Source organism: Lagenorhynchus albirostris, chromosome 19, assembly GCF_949774975.1.
Source record: "Lagenorhynchus albirostris chromosome 19, mLagAlb1.1, whole genome shotgun sequence".
Taxonomy (NCBI): Eukaryota; Metazoa; Chordata; class Mammalia; order Artiodactyla; family Delphinidae; genus Lagenorhynchus; species Lagenorhynchus albirostris.
In genome coordinates, this window is record NC_083113.1 from 56,793,493 (window position 1) to 56,815,008 (window position 21,516).

The 21,516-nt window shown below is 59.0% G+C and overlaps 1 protein-coding gene and 1 long non-coding RNA gene across 4 annotated transcripts in view; one reads left to right on the forward strand and one right to left on the reverse strand.

Moving 5' to 3' along the window:
* Positions 1–962: 962 nt before the first annotated feature.
* LOC132509496 (uncharacterized) lies at positions 963–5,393 on the reverse strand. The gene is made up of 3 exons (XR_009537036.1): positions 5,228–5,393; positions 4,268–4,657; positions 963–2,042 (listed from the first exon to the last, which is right to left on the reverse strand). It is a non-coding gene; the product is annotated as an uncharacterized LOC132509496 (long non-coding RNA).
* A 798-nt stretch (positions 5,394–6,191) lies between these two features.
* Positions 6,192–21,516, forward strand: part of GSE1 (Gse1 coiled-coil protein) — a 416,808-nt gene continuing 401,483 nt past the window's right edge. For 2 of the 3 annotated variants that reach the window (XM_060132503.1, XM_060132505.1), the window contains exon 1: positions 6,194–8,326. In XM_060132503.1, coding sequence (XP_059988486.1) covers positions 6,344–8,326 — 1,983 coding nt within the window. In that variant the 5' untranslated portion in view covers positions 6,194–6,343. Of the gene's footprint in view, positions 8,327–21,516 lie in introns of all 3 variants that reach the window. The other variant, XM_060132504.1, reaches the window with a different exon arrangement.

The window sequence follows — 21,516 nt, forward strand, 5'->3', positions numbered from 1 at the left end:
AGGAGCTGGGCACACAGTTAGCAGCGTGGATTAGAGCAAGGCTCTTGGGCCAGACTGCCTGGGTTTGCATCCAGCCCTACCAGCTGAGCTCTGGGACCTCGGGGACGTGTGTTCACCGTTCAGAGCCTCAGGGTCCCCGTCGGTACAATCGAGTCAACAATAACGCCTGTTTTTCGGGCTGTCGTGAGATCTAAACTAGGTGATGATGTAAATGCTGGACATAGCGCCTGGCAGTTCGTCAGCACACAGTATACCTGAGCTGCTGTCAGTGCACACTGGAGGACATGAACTGGGCCATGCTGAGCGCCCGTTGCATGCTGGGGACTCTTAAGACAATATGGGGTTGCTACTGTCTACTTTTTCCCCCACCCCTCCCCCACCCACCTATTTCCTACCTTCTCCAAAACCTCCCCAGCTTGGAAGGCGAGGAGCTAACCACATGAATGATTACTGTGGATTTTGCGCTGCGAATCAGGGGTCTGTTGAGAAACCAGCAGCCGGGGAGTCTCTGAGTACACTCAAGATTTATGTGGCGTGTTTGTCCCATCATCCCCAGTGGCAGGTCCACCCTGGTGATCATTTATCAAAGGAGTTTTACGAGGCCCTGAAGTTCACGGCAGTGGCCTCAGGTTTCGAGATGGAGGAGGCGGGGCCGAGGGTGTCGCCGGAGGGGGAACCTGGGCTGTTTGCCTCCGGATTCTTTTTCAGGTTCACGGGAGCAAGGCAAGATTTCAGGGGCACCTGAAATCTGCTCTTAGACTCTGTACCCTGTGCTCCGATCCTTAATTGTGTCATGCAAGCAGTGATTTTTTTTAAACAAAGCCCTTTGCAGCTTACAAAATGCTTCTGCATTGGCCGTCTCAGACCCCAGAGATGGGAAGTGGGCCTCCTACTTCCACCCTCTGACACTCCTGCATCTGAAAGCAGAAGGGATGCGAAGCCAGGGTCACCGAACACTCCGTATATTTTTAATGTTTACAGTGAACAAATCAGCCCAGTTTCCACATACAAAGGCAAGGATATCTCACCAGCCTCGGCAGCTGGGAGCTTCTCCTGGTCCCCCAGAACCGCGCTCTGCAGCCTCAGCTTCTCCGTCTCTTAGATGGAGCTGGTGAATCCTGCTTCGCCCCCCCCTGGATCTCTGTGTCATTACAAGCTAACGGATGTGAGGCAGCTCCTAAGCCCAAGGCCTCCATAAATCCCAGGGATTTTTTTTTTTTTTTTATTGTTAACGGTTGCATTCCTTCCCTCTGAGGAGGAGGATATGCTTTTGCCTGTGGCCTGCCATGTTCGAAGCTCTTTCTGAGCACAGAGGAGAAGTGCTTGCTTCATTCTTACGGGAAAAAAAAAAATGGAAAGAAAAAAAAATACGACAGTCAGATGATAAATTTTGTTTTTCTGGTCCCCAGTGAACCAGAGGCCAACACACAGCACACGTAGCCTCTGAAAGAGGAACGATGGACCAGCCTCCGAAGGTGAATGGGTCCTGGGAGAGGAGCCAGAGGACCTTTCGCAGTGTAGAGAGAGGAGGAAACGGAGAAGGGTACCGGTGAGGTACCGCAGGGTTGGTGCGGGGAGCTGGGGGCACATGGAAGGCTTTAGTCTGGATTGCTGGCACTCAAAAGAATGAAAGACTGGAAGCTGGCAGGAGATCCTGGAACTTGGAAGGCACTGTGAGGTTTTGGATAGAGTCTGGTATCCCATGTTTCAGCATGGATTGGGCCCCAGCTATGTCCCCGGCCTTGTAACGCTGTGGGACACAGCGAGGGAAGTCACCCAGAGACAGACACATAATCCAACGTGTGATGAGTGCTCGGAGCCTGGAAGCTTTGCTCTCCCCCGCAGGGCGAGGGCAGATTCCCGCAGTTCCTGGGCCAAGACGACCCTACAGGAAGCCGCAAATTTGAGAGGTGCCCGGATATTCCAGGCTCACGGCCTCCTGGTCTCCTATAGACCCGAGGTGGGCGTTTTCTCCCCATTCCCAGTGCCGGGGCCGCCTGGGAGCATCTGTCGCTGCTCTTCAAGTCCATCGCGCTTGAGTCCTAGGAATGAGGATGGAGAGGGCTGGATGGCAATCCGTGTGGTCTAGGGGGAGCCTGGCACCCTCTCCCCAGCTGCAGGGAGGGCTGCGGGGCTCAGAGGGAAGCCAGGAGCTGGCTCTGCTGGGGTCTGGAGGCCGTGGCTCTGATATGAAGTTGATACGCATGAACCTTGAGATTGCCCCGTGTCTCTGGTACAGACACAGCCTGTTTTGTGTCTCAGTCGCTTTAGGTGTGAAAGTGGGGACATGTGTGAGGACAGGCTGGCATCGCGGGGCTCGGGGCAAAGCTAAGGGACAACAAAGCCAGGGAGTGACAGAGACACACCGCCTGGGCTCCAGCCCCAGCTCTACCTGCTGCGTGACCTTGGGCCTCTACTTCCTTTCTCTGTCTCCTCACCTGGAAACTGAGGACGTAACAGAATCTACCTCTCTGGCTCGCCGCAGAAATTCACCAGGGACTGTGTATGTTTCACCATCGACCCATGTGCACAAGCACATGGGTCTGCGTCCGGAGGGTGTGCTCTGCCTGGACCGTCTCACTTCACCTTTCTCCCAGCCCCGTGGGGTGCATCGTTTCGTTATCCTTGTTTTGTAGATGGGGCAGCCGAGGCTCAGAGAGATTAAGCAGCGGGCCAAGGGCACGCAGCTCGTAAACGGCAGAGCTGTGATGTCCTTGTGGTGTGTCGGGCTGCGCCTGTGTCCCCAGCCCGGTCACCCGTCCACAAATGACCAGCCGTCATCACCTGCCTTTCTCCTCCTCTGATCTGTGCTCACCTGCTCCCCGGCTCCCGAGACCTGTGCCCAGGGGCTTTCCTGAGTCACCGGGTCAGTGAACGAAACAGAAACATGGAGTGGATGTCTCTCTCCTCCCACTCCCGGCCTGCTTATACACACACACAGGCACACGCGTGAACACATGCATTCACACGCACAGGAATGCACACACTAACGCATGCACACTCATGTGAAGGCAGGCCTGTGTGCCTGTACACACGCATACACATGCACACAACATCTGCACACACCAACACATGTATACACGAACTTTCACACATGTGGCACATACTCAGGACACTCTCTGGATGATTCCAGCTTAGCCAAAATCCACCTCCCTCTTGGTCCTGTTGACCCCTGTGGCCCTCCTCCCTCAGACCGTGTGTGTGACCTCACCACAGCGCCCCCCTCACCTCGGAGTGCAGACAGGCAGTAGCAGAACCTCGTCAGCCACTGGACAGAGCCAGGAAGGATCAACACACACACGTACAGAGTCACCTACAACGTGCCAGGCCCCTGTGATTCTCGCAAAAAAGTTGGGTGAGGATTACGATCCCACTGCACAGAGCAGAAAACTGAGGCTCAGGGAGCTAACAGGTTTGCCCAAGGCTCACACAGCTCGAGAGGGATGGGACAGGATTGGAACCCAGGTGTGTGGCACCCAGGCAGTGAGCCAGGCCCTGGAATCTACACAGTGAGCAAGACAGACCTGCTTCCCACAGGAGGGAGCAACCAGGCTCCTGGGGAAACCAGACAGAATAGACAAGAGAACAATAAAATCAATGGCAAACTCCCATGCCAATGAGCTGAGACCGAGAATGCCAGGGGAAGCAGCTTTAGATGAACAAAGCATGGAGTCCTCTGGGAGAAGATACTGCAGCCAAGACCTTAAAGAGGAGAGGAGCTGGCTTCACAAAGACAGCCTGGAAAAGCATTTGAAACAAGGAGCGGCATGTGCCAAGCCTTAGGCGACCCACGTGCAACTCCATAGAGGACCTGCCTTTCCTGAGCCAGGGATTGTTTTCCCAGCAAGCTCTCGGTCTGCGTGGAGCTTGAGAGATGTGCTAGGACACAATTAAACAGGCCTCACCCTTTAAAGTCTTCCTAATCAGTCCCCCTTCTCTCAGCAGGTATTAAAAAAAAAAAAAAAAAAATGCCAGAAGCGGGGAAGCCCCTTCGCCCTGCCCCCAACATTCCTTCGGGACAGTTTTGCTGACACAGCCTTTTCTCTGGCCAGCGTGAGGACCCGCAGTCCTGCATTTCTGGCCATGATGATGATGGTGACTTTCCTGTTGACCCCTGGACTGCGATCCCTGGAATATCCACCAGGGATTCCAAAGAGGTGGCCCTTTTCTCTTGTTCCATTTATTTATAATGCATGGCCCTCCTCCGTGCCAAGAGGAAGCCTAGTTTTACTTACACATCAGTGCCCCAGAGGGCAGAGGGGCTCACCTGGCACCTTTGTCGCCGGGCTGACTCTGGGGTCCAGCTGGCAGGTTGGGACGACTGTTCACTGCTCAGAAATCAGAGACTCATAGATTTTTGAAGCTGGAAGGGGTGGGCATTTTGCAGATGGGAAATGTGAGGCCCAGAGAGGCCTGGATTTGCACAAGGCCTCCCAGCTGGAGCCAGAGCGGCAGGGAGGATGGAGAGGTCCTGGCTGTGTCTCCTGCCGTGGACAGTCTCCATCAGCAGACGGATGACGGGGACCAGACGTTTGCTTAGTGACGCTGCACAGCCGGGGAGTTGAGAACAGGGCCCTGGAGCCGGCTGCCGGCGCCTGAATCCCAGCTCCGCCACTCCTGAAGACTACCTTAATGCTCAGTGTCTCTTCTTTCTCATCTGTAGAATGGGCCGATCACGGCACTTAACCCAGAGTGATTGGGAGGAGCGACTGAGCAGATGTGTATAAAGTGCTTAGATTCTGCCCCTGGCATGTACTAAGGTCTCTCTCTCTCTCTCTGTTTAATAAATACATGTATCTATACATAGGTACAGTAAATACATGGAAACAGTTAATCCCCTGCCAGAGCTCCTGCTTAAGAAGAGGAAGAAAGGGCCCAGAGTTGTCAAGTCATTTGCCCTGGAACACACAGCTCAGACATACAGGACCCTTTCTGCCCCTGGCCGGAGGTGGGGAGGGCCAGGATGGTGCATTCGTTAATGTGTTCTGGGGGATAGGGGACAGCTCCTGTTCCCTCTGTCACCAAGATTAGAACCCTGGGCCCTGAGAGGTGCCCCCAAACCAGGGTTCTTCAGGGCTGTAAAAGGCCCTTTAGAATGGGGAGGGGGCCGGGGTCGCCCCAGCTCATTTGGCGGCGTCCCTACTTGGGGGCGGAGGCTGCCCCTCCGGAGAGCTGCCCTTCCTCGCCGGGCTCCTCGGTCTCCGGGGGACGCCAGGCGCGTCCTTACCTGGCTCCTCCCGCGTCCTGCTTGACCTTTACTTAAAGACCAGCTCTAGCGGCTGATGGGTTTCCGCGGGTCCCCGAGGAGACCCTTCAGAGGGCTCGCGCCGGGCTTGCAGGAGAGCACCCCTAATTGGGGCAATGAATCATCGAGCGCGGCTCCCGGCCGGACACAAAATAGATAGAGGAGCCGGCGAGCTATTGTGCGCAGTTTGGGACGCGGGGGTGGGGGGGGGGAAGAGAGGGGGAGGCAGGGCTGAGAAGGAGGAGGACGAGGAGGGGGGCGGGCAGAGGGGAGGGAAAGGGAGGGGAGGAAGCGTAAGGGAGGGATTCCCCCCCCCCCCGCCCGCCGTGCTCCCGCCCTCCCGCCCTTCTCCTCCCCTCCTCCCTCCGCGCCGCCCGCCGCCCCGCCTCCCTCCTCCCCAATTAAATGACCCAACGCTTTGGCAGGCGCCGGAGCTCGCACATGCGGCTGCCGCTCCAGCCGCCCCGGGCCCGCCGCTGCCGCCGCCGCTGCCGCCGCCGCCGCCGCCGCCGCCGCCGCCGCCGCCGCGTTCCGGGCGCGCTCGCCGCGGCGCCGCCGGGGGCTCGGCCGGCCGGGGGGAGCGCCTCTGCGAGCGGCCGAGCGCCCGCGCCCGCGCCGGCCGCCCGCCGCCAAACTTTGCAGCGCGCACACATGCTCCAAGTTGGGCCCGGCGGCGGCGGCGGCGGCGGCGGTGGGCGGTGAGGGCGGCTCGGGGCGCGCGGGGCCCCGGGCGGGCGGCGCGGCGCGGCCATGAGCGGGCGGCCGGCGCCGGTCTCCCGCAAGCAGCGGCTCATGGCAGCGGTGGGCGAGCGGGCGGCGGGCGGCGGCGGCGGCGGCGGCGCGCCTCTCTCCTGCTTCATCTGCGGCGGCGGCATCGGGCGCGGCAAGGAGCTGAAGCTGCAGGTGAAGCAGCCGGCGGCGGGCGTGGGGGCCCCGGCGCAGCCCTTCTTCCCGTTCCTGCAGCAGCAGGAGCCGGCGCCCGGCGCGCGCGAGCTGTCCCCGGCCGACGGCTGCGTGCTGGTGTGCGCCGTGTGCCGATGCTTCCTGGGCGAGCAGTGGGCCGCCTTCGAGCGCGCCCGCACGCCCGTGGACAAGCGCATGTACTGGCTCAAGCGGCCCCACCAGTGCGACGCGGGTGCGGGCGGACGCCGCGGGGGTGCCGGGGCCCCCCGCGAGTGGAACGTCGCCTACGCGCTGGGCGCTGCGGCCGGCGACGAAGACGACGACGACGGTGGCAGCGGCGGTGGCCCCGGGCCCCGCGCGGCCGCTGAGGAGCCTCGAGACTCAGAGCTGTCGGAGCTGTCGGACACCGACCCCCTCTCCGAGCCCGACCCTGCCGCGCGCGACGCCGCCAGTCCCCACCAGCACGGGGCGCCGGCGGCTTGGGCTGCCCCGGGGCCCGGGCCTCGCGGGGGCCGCTGCCCGGAGTGGAGGCTGGCGCCGGGCCCTTCTCCCGGACAGGGCGCAGAGACCACCGCAGCGGGGGACGTGGAAAAGGAGGAGGTCCCCTCGAAGCTCCGAGTGGACGGGGAGCCCAAGGCGGGCATCCGGCGCCGGCGGAAGGGCCATGGGAGGCACTGGGTCCCGGAGGCCCGGGCCAGCGTCCTGAGGGGCATTCAGGACCCTTGGCAAGGGCCTGCAGTCCAGGTGGCCCCTGCAGAGAGCATGAGAGGAGCCCCTTCCGGCAGGGCCGCCAAGACTCCTGAGAGCAGGCCGCTGGGGGAGACCCGCGGGGGCTGCTGCGTGTCTGAGGACAGTGACGTCAACATCACCAGTGAGGAGGAGGGCCACCAGGAAGAGCCTTCCTCAGGCCCCCGTGGCCCCGGAGACACAGAAAACGGTGGCGGCCGCGTGCCCCGAGCTCCCCTGGAGAGCCGGGCCGCACCACCAGAGGGCCTTTGCTGCTACATCTGCGGGTCGGCGCTGTCCCCGGCCTCGCAGCACCAGATCCACGTGCAGAAGCAGGAGAAGCTGGCCCAGGCCCCTTTCTTCCCCTTCCTGTGGCTGCACAGCCCACCCCCGGGAGCACAGCCCATCAGCGAGGGCGGCAGCACCCTGGTGTGCCCCTGCTGCTTCTCGTCCCTCATGCAGCAGTGGCAGAGCTTCGAGCTGGCCGATGTGCCCGTCCTGCAGAGGCTCTACGTGGTGCCCCTGAACAGCCACGCCCCCGGCATGGCCTCCAAGGGCAGGAGGCTCCCGAGGGAAGAGGGCCCACCCGCCGGGGCCCTGCCAGAGGCGTGCTACCTCTGCGGGGAGGACTGTACCCAGGATGCCCGGGCAGTAGCCTCCAGGGTGCTCAATGGCAACACCAGGGGCTCCATGCATTTCCCCTTCCTCAGCCTCCTGCCCTGCCCCCCCAATGCCCAGGGCCCCAACAAGCGCTGTGAGGTCCGCAGCTGCCCCAAGTGCTTCAGCGTCCTGGAGGACGTCTGGGCCCTGTACCGGGCCTGCCAGAACGAGGAGCTCATCACCTCCGTGCAGGGCTTCCTGGGCAGGTACCACCAGGCTTTCTCGGCCTCAGACCCTGCTCTCTCCGAGCCGCCCGCGTCGGCCCAGGGCAGCCCGGCGTCCATCTGCTACATCTGCGGGGCTGAGCTGGGCCCTGGGAAGGAGTTCCAGCTCAACGTGAACCCTTCCAGCCGCTTGGGCGAGAAAGAGCCCTTCTTTCCCTTCCTCACCGTCTATCCGCCCGCCCCGCGCGCCAGGCCTGCCGACTCCACCGGCCTGGTGGCCACCTGCGTGCTTTGCTACCACGACCTGCTGGGCCAGTGGCTGCAGCACGAGGCCCGCGGCACCCAGCACGCCGTCAGCCCCTGGTCTCGGCAGTACCAAGTGGAGACGTTCGTGTGCTTCTTCTGCCGGCAGGAGAAGAAGCGGTGTCTCGGGCTGAAGGCCGTGCGGGTCGCCCGGCTGCCCTTGTTTCTCTACACCCTGCGAGCGAGCCACAGCCTCTTAGTGGACGATGGCCGGCAGCTGATAATCGGCGCCTGCACAGAGTGCGGGACCCTGGTGTGTGCTGGCCAAGGGCTCACCCGCCAGGGACCCATGGGCTGGAGCTCCCCAGTGGCAGCTGCGAGGAAGGTAAGCAGTTCTCGTGTCATTCTCTGAAGTCCCAGCAGGGAAGGAAGAGATGTTGTTTTGTCTTCTGCCAGGGAGGAGTTTGCACCGATTCTGTGTGGTGTGTTCCAGCAGGAGGTGCCCTCCGGGGTCACCCCGCTAGTGCTTGGTGGGTGCGTTGGCCTGGAGGCATGTGGCAGGTCGGGGGAGCTGGGGGCCGAGAGTGGTCCTGTGGAAGAATAGGGCACTGCTGGGAACAGCAGGCATGGGCCTGAACTTGAGTGTGTTTGCAGCGGAATCTATCAAACAGAGGAAGTTCGGGGCACGTCTGTCATCCGCCTGATAACATTGGTAATTAGTCCAGCCATGCAGGTCACCGAGAGGTCTCCGTACTTACCCGGTTTAAACACATCCGAAGTTCCTCTCTCCTCTTGTTCCCACTCAGCTTAGCTTTTCCAGAATTTCCCACCCAAGTTCACACCTTTCCTTTGAGGCTCTCTGGTTGCTCAATAGCAGCTGGAGATGGATTTCCAGACATGGGGCTTTGGGACCCAGGGGACAGTGGCCCAAACAGACATTTCTCCCGGTGGGAAGAGAGTCTTTCTTTTCTGCAAGTCAGCTGTGCAGGCGGAGGGTGGGAGGCCTGGCGTGCGCCCTGTTTATAAGGCGCCTGCCTTCACGCTGCCTGCCCGGGAGGAGCCGGACGGGGCGCAGTTAATTTTCTATCTGGCTTTGGAAAGGCCGAAGCAGGACCTGCCCCCGGTGGGTCTGGGGAAGCAGACGTCTCTGAGTTGTCATCACCGTCATGGCCACCGGAGCCAGAAATCCTAGTTTCCACCAAAGCTGGTGACACTGGCTTGTCTTAATCAGACACCTGGAGTGGTAGCCGCTGGCGTGGGGCTGGAGGAAGGACCTGTGAACAGGGAAGGGTGTCTCCGCCCGTCCAGGAGTGGGTGTCGCGTCTGCCTGAGAGGCTTCTGATCCTGCCTCCCAGGCATCCACGCGTGTGCACACGTGTGGGGTTCTGGGTTACGTGTTCACTCACGGTGGTTGCGTCTATAAAGTAGATGTCCGGCCCCGACGCCTTCACGCTCTGCCCAGGGTTCTTTGGATGTCAACGGCCCCTTTGGACTTAGTGCTGTCTTTGGGGGGCTTTGGTCTGGTTTGGGGGCTTTTGTCTTTAGAGCTGTTTTTGGAGGGCCTCTCGTTTTAAACGGACAAGCCTGCCACCCCCGCACCGTGGATGCTAAACCTCTTGTTCGCGGTGTGTGGCAGCGCAACCCGCACGTCTGCTGCTGCGAATCTGACCTACGGTTCCCGGAAGGGCCGGGCCTGGGAGAAGAGCCTGGCTGAGCAGCACAGAGCCGGGTTCCAATCCTGCCCTTTCTCTTGTTAACTGAGCGCCAGGGAGGATGCGTCTCAGCCTCCCTGAGTTCATTTCTTTAAGCTGGGGAGTGGAAATAAGTATCACCTGCCTCGAGGGGCCATCACGAGAATTAAATGAATCGGGGCATTTGAATGCTTCCGGCAAGTCAGGTGCTTGGCATAGAGTGGCGCCCTTGTGTCCTCCCCACGTGTTGGGGCACATTGTTCCAGGATGCAGGTGGATTCTGCAGGGTGGGTACAGATTTTCAGCTTGGCGGTGGTGGGCGTGAGGTCATCAAAGCACCCCCCGTGAGGCCTCTCAGATTGTCTTCTGCACAACGTCCACACTGTGGTGTTTTCCCACGTTGATGTGCTCACTCATCGGGAGTTGATGAGATGCCGACTGGGGCCCTCAATGATAGGAACGTGAGGAAATGAGAAGCTGCAGCTCCCAGTCCAGCTGCGAAGCGGGGTGCGGAGGGTGGCCAGGTGTGGACGAAAACGCAAGCTGGTGTCCGCCCAGGGGGGGGTCAGCATGAGTTTGGGGGGCTGAACGTCACGCTAACTTCTGCACCGTTTCTAGAGCAACCTATTTCCTTTGCTCCTTACCGCGTCCCTATGAGGCGTTATCATTCCCATCTTAGAGATGAGTAAATGGAGGCCCAGAGAAGTCAGATGACCTAGTTGACTGTCACACAGCCAGTAGGTCGCTGAGGTGGGTCTTGAACCCCAAAGTCCTCCGCCGTTGGACCGCCTGGCAGAGGTGGAACCTTGGAAGATGGGCGGGATTTGTCGGTGGGAGAGGATTCAGGAGGAAGGGAAATAAGGTTGGAGTGAACTAGAGGCCTTGAAATCAGAAAAAGGAGGTCGGGTTTAGAGTTGAAGATACGGGGTAGCAATGAAAAGTGAACGAAGCCTTGGAATGGGCTGGGAAGAGCTACGCCCGGGGCCGGACCATGGCAGCATCCCAGGTGGTTGGTGAGGCCATCAGGCCTCTGGGTGGTGGGGCAGCAGTGCGTGGCTCAGGCCCATTTAAACAGAGGGAAAGAGAAACCTCAACTCCTGCCTCCAGGAGAGCCTGACTGATGGTCAGTAGAGTGCCGGGAATACAGCCTCTCCCCCCTCCCCCATTCATTCAACAGATATTCGTGGAGCGCCTCCTCTGAGCCAGGCACTGTTCCAGACCCTGCGGTGCTGGTGGTGTCAGGGGGAGGGGCACGAAGAGCCCGGAAAGAATACTTCCTGCAGAGCTGTGAGCGGGGCAGGATGAAGCTAGGCCAGGTGCCAGGGTGGGCTTGGGGATGAGAGCGCGGGGTCACAGGAGCTGCAGACCAACCCAAGGGACTCCTGGCAGGGCTGTCAGGGGTGAAGACACGGGTGACACCACCAAGGAACGTGCAGAGGCCCCCATGCTCCTTTCCCGAAGCCAGCTCCGGAGTCCTTGGTTCTCGTGTCCATATTCCGTGTCTGCGTTCGGTGCGTGGTTTGAGAATTTGGGGGGGAGTGGCTAGGGACATCGGAAGGTGGCTGTGGGGAACCATTTAGCTGGGACAGTGTGTTCCAGAACCTCGTCTGTACCGCCTCCTGTGATGCCTCAGTTGTTTCCTGTTAAGGGTTCATTTACAAGGGAATCACCTTTAACCGCTAAGAAAGCAAACGTGGAAGAAGGAAGTGAGGAAGGGTGTCTGTCACTGGTGCCCTCCCTTTAGACTGTGGCTTTTCTCACCAGCTGGACTCCTGGCCCCTGGAGAGCACCCTGCCCTGTAGCCACCATATCTCTGAGCTGGCTGCTTGGGTAGGGCTGTGTCGGGGGTGGGCTGTGGAGGCTGTAGCCCACCCACCCTTTTTGGGGGTGCTTCCCCGAGGAGGAGCCCCAGCGCCGGGAAGCTCTGTGAAGCCACGGAAAGACCCTGGCTTGGCCTTAAGACAGACCCGGCTTCAATCTTCATTCTGCTGGGAGCTGGCTGTGTGACCTTGGGAAAGACTCTTGCCCTCTCTGAGCCTCAGTTGCTGCCCCTGAGAAGTGGAGGTGCTCGTTCCTCTGGAAGGTTTGTGATGTGAGAGCTGCTAGCGGGCACCAGGGGTACGGGCCCCATTCATTCCTTTCTTCTCCCTGAGGTACTTGTAACTCAGGCTGGGTCTCTCACTGGCACCCACAGTCTCCAGCATCGCAGCCTCTGCCCCCCCACTTTCTTGCTGGGGGTGGGGAAAGGTGGTCCCTCCCTTCAGAGCTAGGAGGCACGGCTGGCCAGGCTCAGAGATGGCATCTGGGGACGTAATAATGAGGAAGGTACAGAATGCTTCCCGAGTTCCAGGCTGTGCCAGGCTTCACCTGTCCTCACAACAACCCCATTTAGGGAGGTGCCGCTCTCCCCCGTCATAGAGGAAGAAGCAAGTCCAGAGAGGTCAAGGAGTTTGCCCAGGGTCACTCAGCTCATGACATCAAGGCCAACGTTGGACCCAGGAGCCCGGCTTTGGAGTCTGTGCTCTTGACTTTCTGTCCCCTCGGAGGCCCCAGCTGTAAAGGTGGCAGTGCCCTGGGGGGGGTCCTGATAGCCCCTGCGTGAGCCTGCCCACTCCGCATTTCAGCCGGCAGAGCAGCTGGGAGGCAGGGGTCAGCTTGACGGGGCCAGAGGCCCCGAGAAACCCCCCACCGGCTGCCTCTGCTGCCTACCCGCCCCCCCCCCCCCCCAGTTTCTCCACCTGCTGAGAAGTGGCGCCCTTTGTCTTTTGCTTCCCCCAGCACTGCCCAGGTGTTCAGATTTCAGCCGGGCCCTCCGTCAAGGATGGGTTTGCCGCATGATCGAGCTGCTTCCCTCGCGAGCCAGTTGGCCGCCCGGCCTCCCTTGACTCTTCCCTCCGTCCGGGGAGCGTTCCGGGCAGTGGAGCGTGCAGCTGTTTACCTAACCGCACCCCGGCCCTCGCTAGGGGCTGCCCGCCCAGCCCCCCCGAGCCTGGCCTCCCGGCCTGGAACAGGTGTTGCCGCTGGGCCGCCTTTCTTTTCTCCGCGCTGACATCTGAGGCCTGCAGAGAGGGTCTGTCATCACTCGCCTGTCAGGGCCACATGCACATCTGTTTCCCGTGTTCCCGGCTCTCTGCGCCCACTCGGCTGCCTGCTCTTGAGGGAGGGCCTGCCAGCCCCTCCTCCTCGGATCCAGGATCCAGGGGCACTCGGGCAAGGCGATAGGGCAGGGGAAGCTTCCGGAAGGTGCCAGGAGAGGCTGCCCGGCTGGGCTGACACCGGCACCCTCTTCCTGGCAGCTGCCGGGAAGTGACTGGGCTTTGGCCTTCCCCACGCTCTGACCACCTCCTCCGAGGGGAGGTCTCTGCTTTTCTTGGCGGGGTGGGGGCCATCTGCTCGCGGAGTAAACTTTCCAGATGCGCCTTGTCTTAACCCTGGAGGTGATTAGAGACAACTGGGATGGCAAGAGGTCTTCAAAACTCAGCCTCCCTGGAAGCAGGGAAGGGGAATTCGCCCAGAGCTTTCTGGCTCCTTCTCTGCTTAGATCTCTCTGGGTCCAGCCCTTGGGAGGTTAACTCTGCCGTGACTCTTCAGACGGGTTGAAGGTTCTGGGCAGGTTTGCCTCATGGGCACATTCTTTGGGCTGAGGAAGAGGCCGCGTCTGGACGTCTGGAATTCAGGTCCATCTTCTGTCCTAGGTCCATATCCTGGCGGGGACGGTGGCGAGGGGTGATGCTTCTGCCCTCTGTCAAGAGCGTTTAGGACCTTAGCTTCTGTTTGCCATGCCGTCCCCAGAGGGAGCCTCACCAGGGCAGTTATGGAAGGAGTTTCTACTGGCCATGTGACCTTTGTTCATTTCCCCATCTGTCCAAATGAAAGGTGTGGTCCTCAGGGGTCACAGGCGGTTTGCCTGCCACACGTGAAATCTGACTGGTGGTACTGTGTTGAGAAGGATGCTGAGGCTGTGTGTGGACTTGCTGGGAAAATATCTAGCAATTTATTAACAGTTATTTTTTTCCCCAGCTTTTTGAGATATAAATGACATACAGCAGGATGTAGTTTTAAGGTGTGCAGAGTGTTGATTAGATACATGTGTCTATTGCGAAATGACCTCCATCCCCTCTGCCCCAAAGTTACCATTTCTTTTTTGTGGTGAGAACATTTAAGATCTACTCTCTTATCAGCTTTCAAGTATGTGATACAGGGTTGTGCGCTGTCATGCCCCTAATGTACATTTGGCCCCTTGGTTCAATATCTCCCCATTTCATGGGGTCTAGGTTTTAAAATTGGTATGTGATGCCGGGGCCCCGAAACACCATGATGTTCTGTCCTGGGGAGGATAGAGTATTACGGTCACAAAACCCTCACGGATCATCATTTTTCAGGCAACTTTATACCAGGAGGACCAACAAGCCCACAGCCTAAGGCCACTTTTGCTGGTTTGATCTTTCAGTAATACAAGGTAGTTAGATGTATAAGTTTTGAAAGAAGTTCTGCCAGTCCTGTGCCAGGGATGCTGGAGCAGTTCTTCCTCCTGGCCCAGCTCAGCCCTTGACCAGGGCTGCCCTGCAGAAACGTTTGTACCCATTCTACGCATGAGCTCAACAAACGTTTGCATGCCTGTAGTGCACCAGGTGCTCTGTGAGCACTTGGTGCTCTGAGGATGTGATGTGGAATCAGGCAGGCCCTGCCCTTGGGGGGATGGGGGATGGGGGGTGTAGGGATCCGGCTGTGATCGTGTACTGTGTTGAGTTCTGTGCTGGGGTCTTCTGGGAGCCCATAGGATGATGGAAAACGGGTATGTTCAGGGAAGGCTTCCTGGAGGAGGTGGCACCTAAGCTGACCCAAAGACTGAAAAGGAATCAGCCAGGTCTACAAGGGGGTCATGTGCTCCTGGCAGAGGAGCATGAAGAAAAGCCTGGATGTGGGGAGTGGGATTTGCTGGAGAACCTTAAATAGTTCCTGTTGAAGTGGGAGGAGGGGATGCGGTGGGAAGGGTTGGTAGTGTTTGGAATCCCTGGATGCACATTTGAATCAACTGCCCCAACCTGTTAAAGCAGAATCTGTGAGGGGTGGCCCTGGTGGCCCTGGTATTTTAAAGCTTCTGGAAGATTCCAGAGTTGGGCTGAGAACTGCTGATAGAGGTTTTGGAAGCACAGCCCAGGAGTTCGGGGCTTTTATCTTGAAGCTGTGGCTTGGCAGTCACCAGAAGGATTCTACTCGTTTGTTCAGTCTGTCTTTACCAAGCGCCTGCTGTATCCCAGGCACTATCTGGGCATCAGGACCCAGCAGGGAGCAAACCAGGCCTTTGCAGTGGGAGGGGCTGTGATGGTGGTGACAGAGTGGCCGGGAGAGGGGAGAGGGGAGGGTTGGGGGCTGTCACCTGAGCAGCGAGGGGGGTCTGGCAGGGGCCTGAGGAACAGTGAGGAAGCCGGGGTGCCTGAGGGCAAGGCGGGGTTCCTCTCAGAGGCGGGCAGGGGCCAGTCAGGGGGCCCTCACTGGGGAGCCGGGACTGTGGGCTGGCCCTGAGAAGGCATTGTTTTTGTTTTGTTTTTAAACTGAGGTACAATTCGCACCCTACAGTGTGGATTAAAGTGTACGGTGCAGTGGTTTGTAGTGTATTCACAGGGCTGTGCGCGCATCACCACTGTCTAGTCCAGAACATTCCTATCACCCCCTCCCCCAGCCCCTGGCAACCGTGAATCTCCTGTCTCTACGGAAGTACCTATTCTACATTTCGTAGGAATGGAACCATCCAATGGTGGTGTTTTATGTCTGACTTTTGTGTTTATGTGTTTTTATGTGTTTGTGGTCCATTTATGTGTTTGAGGTCCATCCACGTTGTAGCATGAATCAGTCCTTCAGGCCTTTTCATGGCTGAATACCATTCCACTGCGTGGATAGAGCACATTGGATTTATCCGTCCATCAGTGGATGGACATTTGGGCTGTTTCCACCTTTTGACTGTTGTGAATAACGCTGCTGGGAATGTTTACAGGTTTTTGTGTGTATCTGTGTTTTCTCCTGGATAGATACCCAGGAGTGGAATTGCTGGGTCATCTGGTAATTCCATGTTGACCCTTTGAGTTCCACTTTCCCACTGGGGGTTTTAGGCAGGCAAATAACATGATATGACTTGAGTTTGGTTTTTTTTGTTGTTTTTTTTCTTTTGCGGTACGCGGGCCTCTCACTGTCGTGACCTCTCCCGTCGCGGAGCACAGGCTCCGGACGCGCAGGCTCAGCGGCCATGGCTCACGGGCCCAGCTGCTCTGCGGCATGTGGGATCCTCCCAGACCGGGGCACGAACCCGCGTCCCCTGCGTCGGCAGGCGGACTCTCAACCACTGCGCCACCAGGGAAGCCCATGACTTGGGTTTGAAAAAGTCACATCTGTGACTCCTTGAAGCTGTGTTCCGTCAACTCACTGGCCACCGTTGCTCCTTCTGTGGCTGGTCTCCGTCGCTGGATTTGTTTGAAGCTGGGAGTTAGTCGTCTTCTCCCTGGGATAAGAGAAGCTTTATTAAGAATTGAGCTCTTGGGGATTTTGACTTGCTGTAGCTGCACCCCTAGAAATCAGAGGACCCAGATTCTGGCCCCAGCACTCAGTTGCCTTGGGCAAGACCCTCCGCCTGTCTGGGTCTCAGTTTTCCCCTCTGTAAAATGGGAGCAGATGGTGTACTCGTAGCCGAGCCCCTTGGCTCCTACGCAGCTGTCAAGCTGTCACCTTTCTGCACCTTTTGGCAGGAGTGGGATTGCGGGGTGGAGAGAGAAGACCCCTGGGGTCAAGGCCTAGCTTGGCTCCGTGAGTCCAATGGCTCTGAAGTTCTCTGCCCCGTCACTGGCCGCCCAGCCTCCTGCCGCCCGACCTGCTTGGTGTGGAACCCTGTGTGAAATTGATTGCTGGGCTGGGTTTCCTTCCAGAGGTGTCAGCAGCCTCGAACGGAGGGAACAAAAGTCACAGGTGGTATTTGGTCCGGCGGAGCCAGGCAGGCATGCCGGGGCCCTGGCCAGGAGCACCACCTCTTAGAGCTGTTTCTACCTGGCAGGTGAGAGTGAAGTGGGGAGAGCAAGCGGTCCAGGGTCCAAGGAAGACCCCTCAAAGGTCAGAGCCCACCACGTTGTCCTGCCCACGTTTTAGTATCAATTGTTGGCAGAGCCGGTGAAAAGGAAGGTGATTGAGGTTCTGTCCACCCCCCTGGTCCTGATGCAGACACAGTGAGGTCTGAGGAGATGGTGGTGGTTATGATGCAGATGCTGGCTGTAGCAGATGACCCTCTTCCCCAGACTGCCCGTTCCTCCTCTGGCCGCGGAGGGTGGCGTGAACTGTCCTGTGGGAAGGTGGCATCAGTCTCAAATCTCCGATGAGGAGGCCAAGGCTCACGACCCTGAGAGTTTTGGGTTACGTGGCAGAGCTGGGTTGTGCGAGAGCCAGTGGTCGAACGCCCGGCCTTGGCCTCTCCCCCTGCCCGGGCTTGAGTGGCACCCATGGGAGGAGAGGATGTGGGGCTGTCAGGGGCCCGCCCTGGTGTAGCCACACAAGGAGGCTGCCCTTGGGCTCCTGCCCCAGCTCCCCTAGGGGGCTGGCGTGGGGAGGGGTCCGAGCATCGGCGCACTGCAGCGCTGTTTTATAAGCCTTCCCAGACCCGTAAACCTCGCCCGGCTTCCAGACGGGGGTTCACAGACGGGGATTAAGAGGCTTGTGAGGGTTCTGCCGCCGGGGAGGGATGGAGACAGGTGGGAGACAGGCGTGGGCTTTGTAGACTCCCAAATGCAGCAGCCCCGGGACGGGGGATCAGAGGTCCTGGTGTCCACGACCGTCGGTGCAAGACAAGGGCGGCCTGGAGGAGCCTTTCAGCCTTTGAGGCTCAGATGGCCCGAGAGGGTGGGCTTCGATGGGCTTGGGCGCCAGCTCTTTTAATCCTGATTCCTTTGATGGCGGGACCTCTCCTTTGACGGCGGGATCTCTCCGCTTGCCCTTTCCCTTCCCGAGGGTCTCGCTCAGTTGTATGCTGTTCTTTCTTTTGTGTGATTGTGCGATGCCCTGGGGCCGTTGGACGGGGAGGCCCGGAACGTTGAGAGCGGGGCTGTCCAGGCAGGGCCCTCTGCACCAAGCACCTTGGCTGCCACGGGGCCCCCAGCACGGGGAAAGCGGAGGTCAGGCAGCCTCCCTGTGCGCCGTCCGCTGCGTCCTGCTGGGGCCCGGGGGGTGGGGGCAGTGCCGTCCTGGAAACAAGGCCTCTGTCCTGTCTGTGCAGGAGCCAGGACTCCTTGGGGACCTGCACATCCCGGTCCAGAGCAGGGTGGCCCTGGCCCCCGGCCTGCGTGCAGCCTGGCCTGGCTGCAGAGTCACCCAGCCGCCCCTCCCGCCAAGGGGAGGATCGCTTCTCTTGCCCCTCGCCCTCCTTCTCTTGGCAAACTGCATTTTCTTTGCTCTTCAAAACTGTGTAGGGGGAGCGGGAACCGGTTTTTGGAGCTCCCATCCCGTGGGGTGGGGTGGCCGGAGTCCCTCTCGTTAGTGCGTGAAACCTGGACCTTACTCACCTGTCACTCACCACGTGATGGGGAGGCACCGGGCCTTCTCTGGGGTGAGCGCTGGCTTCAGGGCGGGTCCCGAGGAGGGGGCCCTGGTGGCCCTGGGATGGCCAGTTGTGCGGGCATGAGAGGATGGCGTCTTTCCCCCATGTCCCCTGCCCCGCCGACTTACGCACAGACACCCCGACACACCTCTCATACCCAGGCTCACAAGCCTTTACTGTGACACCCACTCCCTCGTTGCACATGCAGTCACACGCACACTCACACGGGTGCGTGCTGTCTTGCACGGACACACTCATACACCCCCCCCATCACATTCTCTGAGAGAGGGGTGTTCATATCTGTCACAATTTTGGATTTGTGTTTTTCTCTCTTGAATTTTGTCAACTTTTGCTTCGTGAATTTCAAGGCTCCTGCACGTTTATGATCGTTTCGTCTTTCTGATGAGTTGGCCCTGTCGTCACAAAGACGTATCCTTCTATCTCTGGCAATGTCTGTGTCTCGAAGTCTATTTGATCGGAATCATCCCCATCTGAAGATCAAGGCCTCTGAGGTTCAGAGAGGGAAAGTGATTTGCCTAAGGTCACACAGCTCTCAGTGTCCGGGGTGGGATTCATGTCTCTCCGTGCAGCTCAAAAGGTTTCTCCACCCCACTGGCTGCTTTGGGGCAGCGGGTCTGAAAGAAGCCCCTTCCTGGTACTTTCTGGGTGTCTGCATTTTAATGTCATGATTGTCAGGTGGCCAGAGCTGTGTCCCTGCCCACCCTCAGCAGAGGACCCCCCCAGGAGCCCCAGAGCCGAGCATCTGGCCTACAGCCTGCGGAGCTCAGCTGAGCATGCTTGGAACATCTTCCGGAGATTTCTGGCCAAACTCTGCTCTGCAGCTCCTGGCCCCCCACCCCATTTGGTGAGATTGTTCTGAACATGTTGAGTGGAGCTTCCTAGGACTCACATGTAGAATTTCTCCCGGGGGTGGGGGGCAACAGAAATGTCCCCCCTCGCTGGCTTCTCTGGTCCGTGTGGGCCTTTTGGAGCTCATGCTAAATCCACACTTTCCGGAGGCTTCGCCCCAGCCAGGCCCACGCCTGGAGATCCTCGGGGGCTCCTTGCTGGAGGCAGGCTGCCTGCCCGTGGTCCAAGTCATCCCAGCCAGCCCTGCTCCCGGGTCCCGGAGGAGAGCCACCTCCACCTCCCTGGGGCATGCTGGGAAACTCTGGGACCTGCAGGGGGCCTGGGAGGGGTGTTGCCTAGGAGACGTTTGTGGGGAGAATTGACACAGTGAGGGGCCATATTTGCCTTAAGCTGTAAATAAGGGATTATAAGCAAAGGGATGGGTTGGTTCACTCAGCAGAGTTTTCACTGCCCTACATGCTGTGCTCAGAGTTAAGGACCATGATTGCGCCAGGTGCAGGGGATGAATGCTGTTACCTAATCCTAGACGGGGTCTGTCCACTGTAAAACACATGATTGTTTTATATGCCACTAGGCAAGCAAAAATGCCGCTCATGAAACCGACACTTCACCCGTTGTAAGATTCATCCTGATTTCAGAGAGCTTAACACGTAAGAGAGAGAGAGTGGGTCCTCAGATCAGCGAGGTGGGGTGATGGGATGATGACGGTGGTGGTGATGAGGACACAGCAGGGGCAGCTGCCACGTTAGATGCTTACAAGCCGTCATCTGGGCCTGTGGATCGTCGCTGGGCCTGTGGATCGTCGCTGGGCCTGTGGATCGTCGCTGGGCCTGTGGATCGTCGCTGGGCCTGTGGATCGTCGCTGGGCCTGTGGATCGTCGCTGGGCCTGTGGATAGGAATCTGGTGGGTGAACGAGGGGAGCTGGTACCTGTCTTTCCTGCTGGGCCCTTTGGGGTGACTGCAGTGGCTGGGCGAGGTCCCGCTGAGCCTGGGTAGGGCCACGGTTGAGGTTGACACAGCAACGCAGCTGCACGGGGCTCCACGGGGGAGCAGTCGGCCTTGAGCGGCCTCTTGCCTCTGTCACCTCCAGGTCTGGCTCTGGGCAGCGGGGAGTGACCCAGCTGACGGGCTGACTCTGTGGTGCCCTGGTGCCGGGCTCCCCTGTGATTCCGACTGCATTGGCGCTGCGGCCTTAATCAGGCGGAACACGGCATCAGCAGAAACTGGCAGCCGCGTGGCTCGGGGGGCCTGGCTGGTGGGAGAGGTAGAAGCAGGGCTGCCAGTGCCCCCCCCTTCCCCACCACCCTCCTGGGGGCAGCTTCAGGCCAGACCAGGGTCCTAGGGAGGCTTCAGGGTCCCTGCCAGGACCCTGCAAACACAGGAGCCTTTCTGCTCCGGGGAGAGATACGCAAGGACGTCACCAACTCACTTCCCAGACTTTTCCTGGAAGGAAGCCCTCACTCCTCCGCTTAGGGTCACGCTGCTCTCCCAGCCGTCCATACAAAAGCGGGGCTGGAACCGTGGCTGCAGGTGAGGCCGTGCTGCTCTGCGCTCCACGGACGGATGGTGTGCTTTGGCCAAGGGTATTCTGAAGTCAGACCTCGCCACCCACCCCTGCCACCCACGTGGTCCTCCGCTTCGCTTCACGGCTCTGAGCCCCAGGCTTCTCGCCCATACACAGGGACGATCTGATGTCCTCCCTCAGGGGAACGGGCGGCAGCTGAAGCCCCCAGTGAGAGCCTGGCAAGCTGTGAAGACCCCAGCAATGTTTGCTGTGGTTACTGGGGGCAGAGGAAGGAGGGGTGTGTGAGGAATCTGAGGCCCCACTCAGAGGGGGATGGGAAACCTGGAAGTAGCCTGAGGCACCTGGGATCTGAGCTGCCCTTGTCCTCTCCCTGGGCTCCCAGTGCACATGGGAGAGATGAAGCGGGCATTCAGGTGGTCGACCCTCACGTGACCTCTGGCCCTGACAAGAGCCACGTTGGTATTTGGTGGCAGTCAGCAGGTGTGTGCCACCTGACTGCTTGTCGGTCTGTGGGCCTGTTTCCTCATCTGTACATGGGAATTACTGTAGTGTGTGTGTGTTATAGGGCTTGGTACATAGTACATGGCTCAATAAAGGTTGGCTCTTATTATCATTTTTAAAAAATTTTGTTGAAGTATAGTTGATTTACAGCGTTGTGTTCATTTCTGCTCTACAGCAAAGTGATTCAGTTATACATACATATATTCTTTTTCGTATTCTTTTCCACTGGGGTTTATCACAGGATTTTGAATACGGTTCCCTGTGCTGTACAGTAGGACCTTGTTGTTTATCCATCCTGTATATAATAGTTTGCATCTGCTCATCCCAAACTCCCACTCCATCCCTCCCCCACCCCACCCCCCTTCCCTGGCAACCACAAGTCTGTTCTCTATGTCTGTGAGTCTGTTTTTGTTTC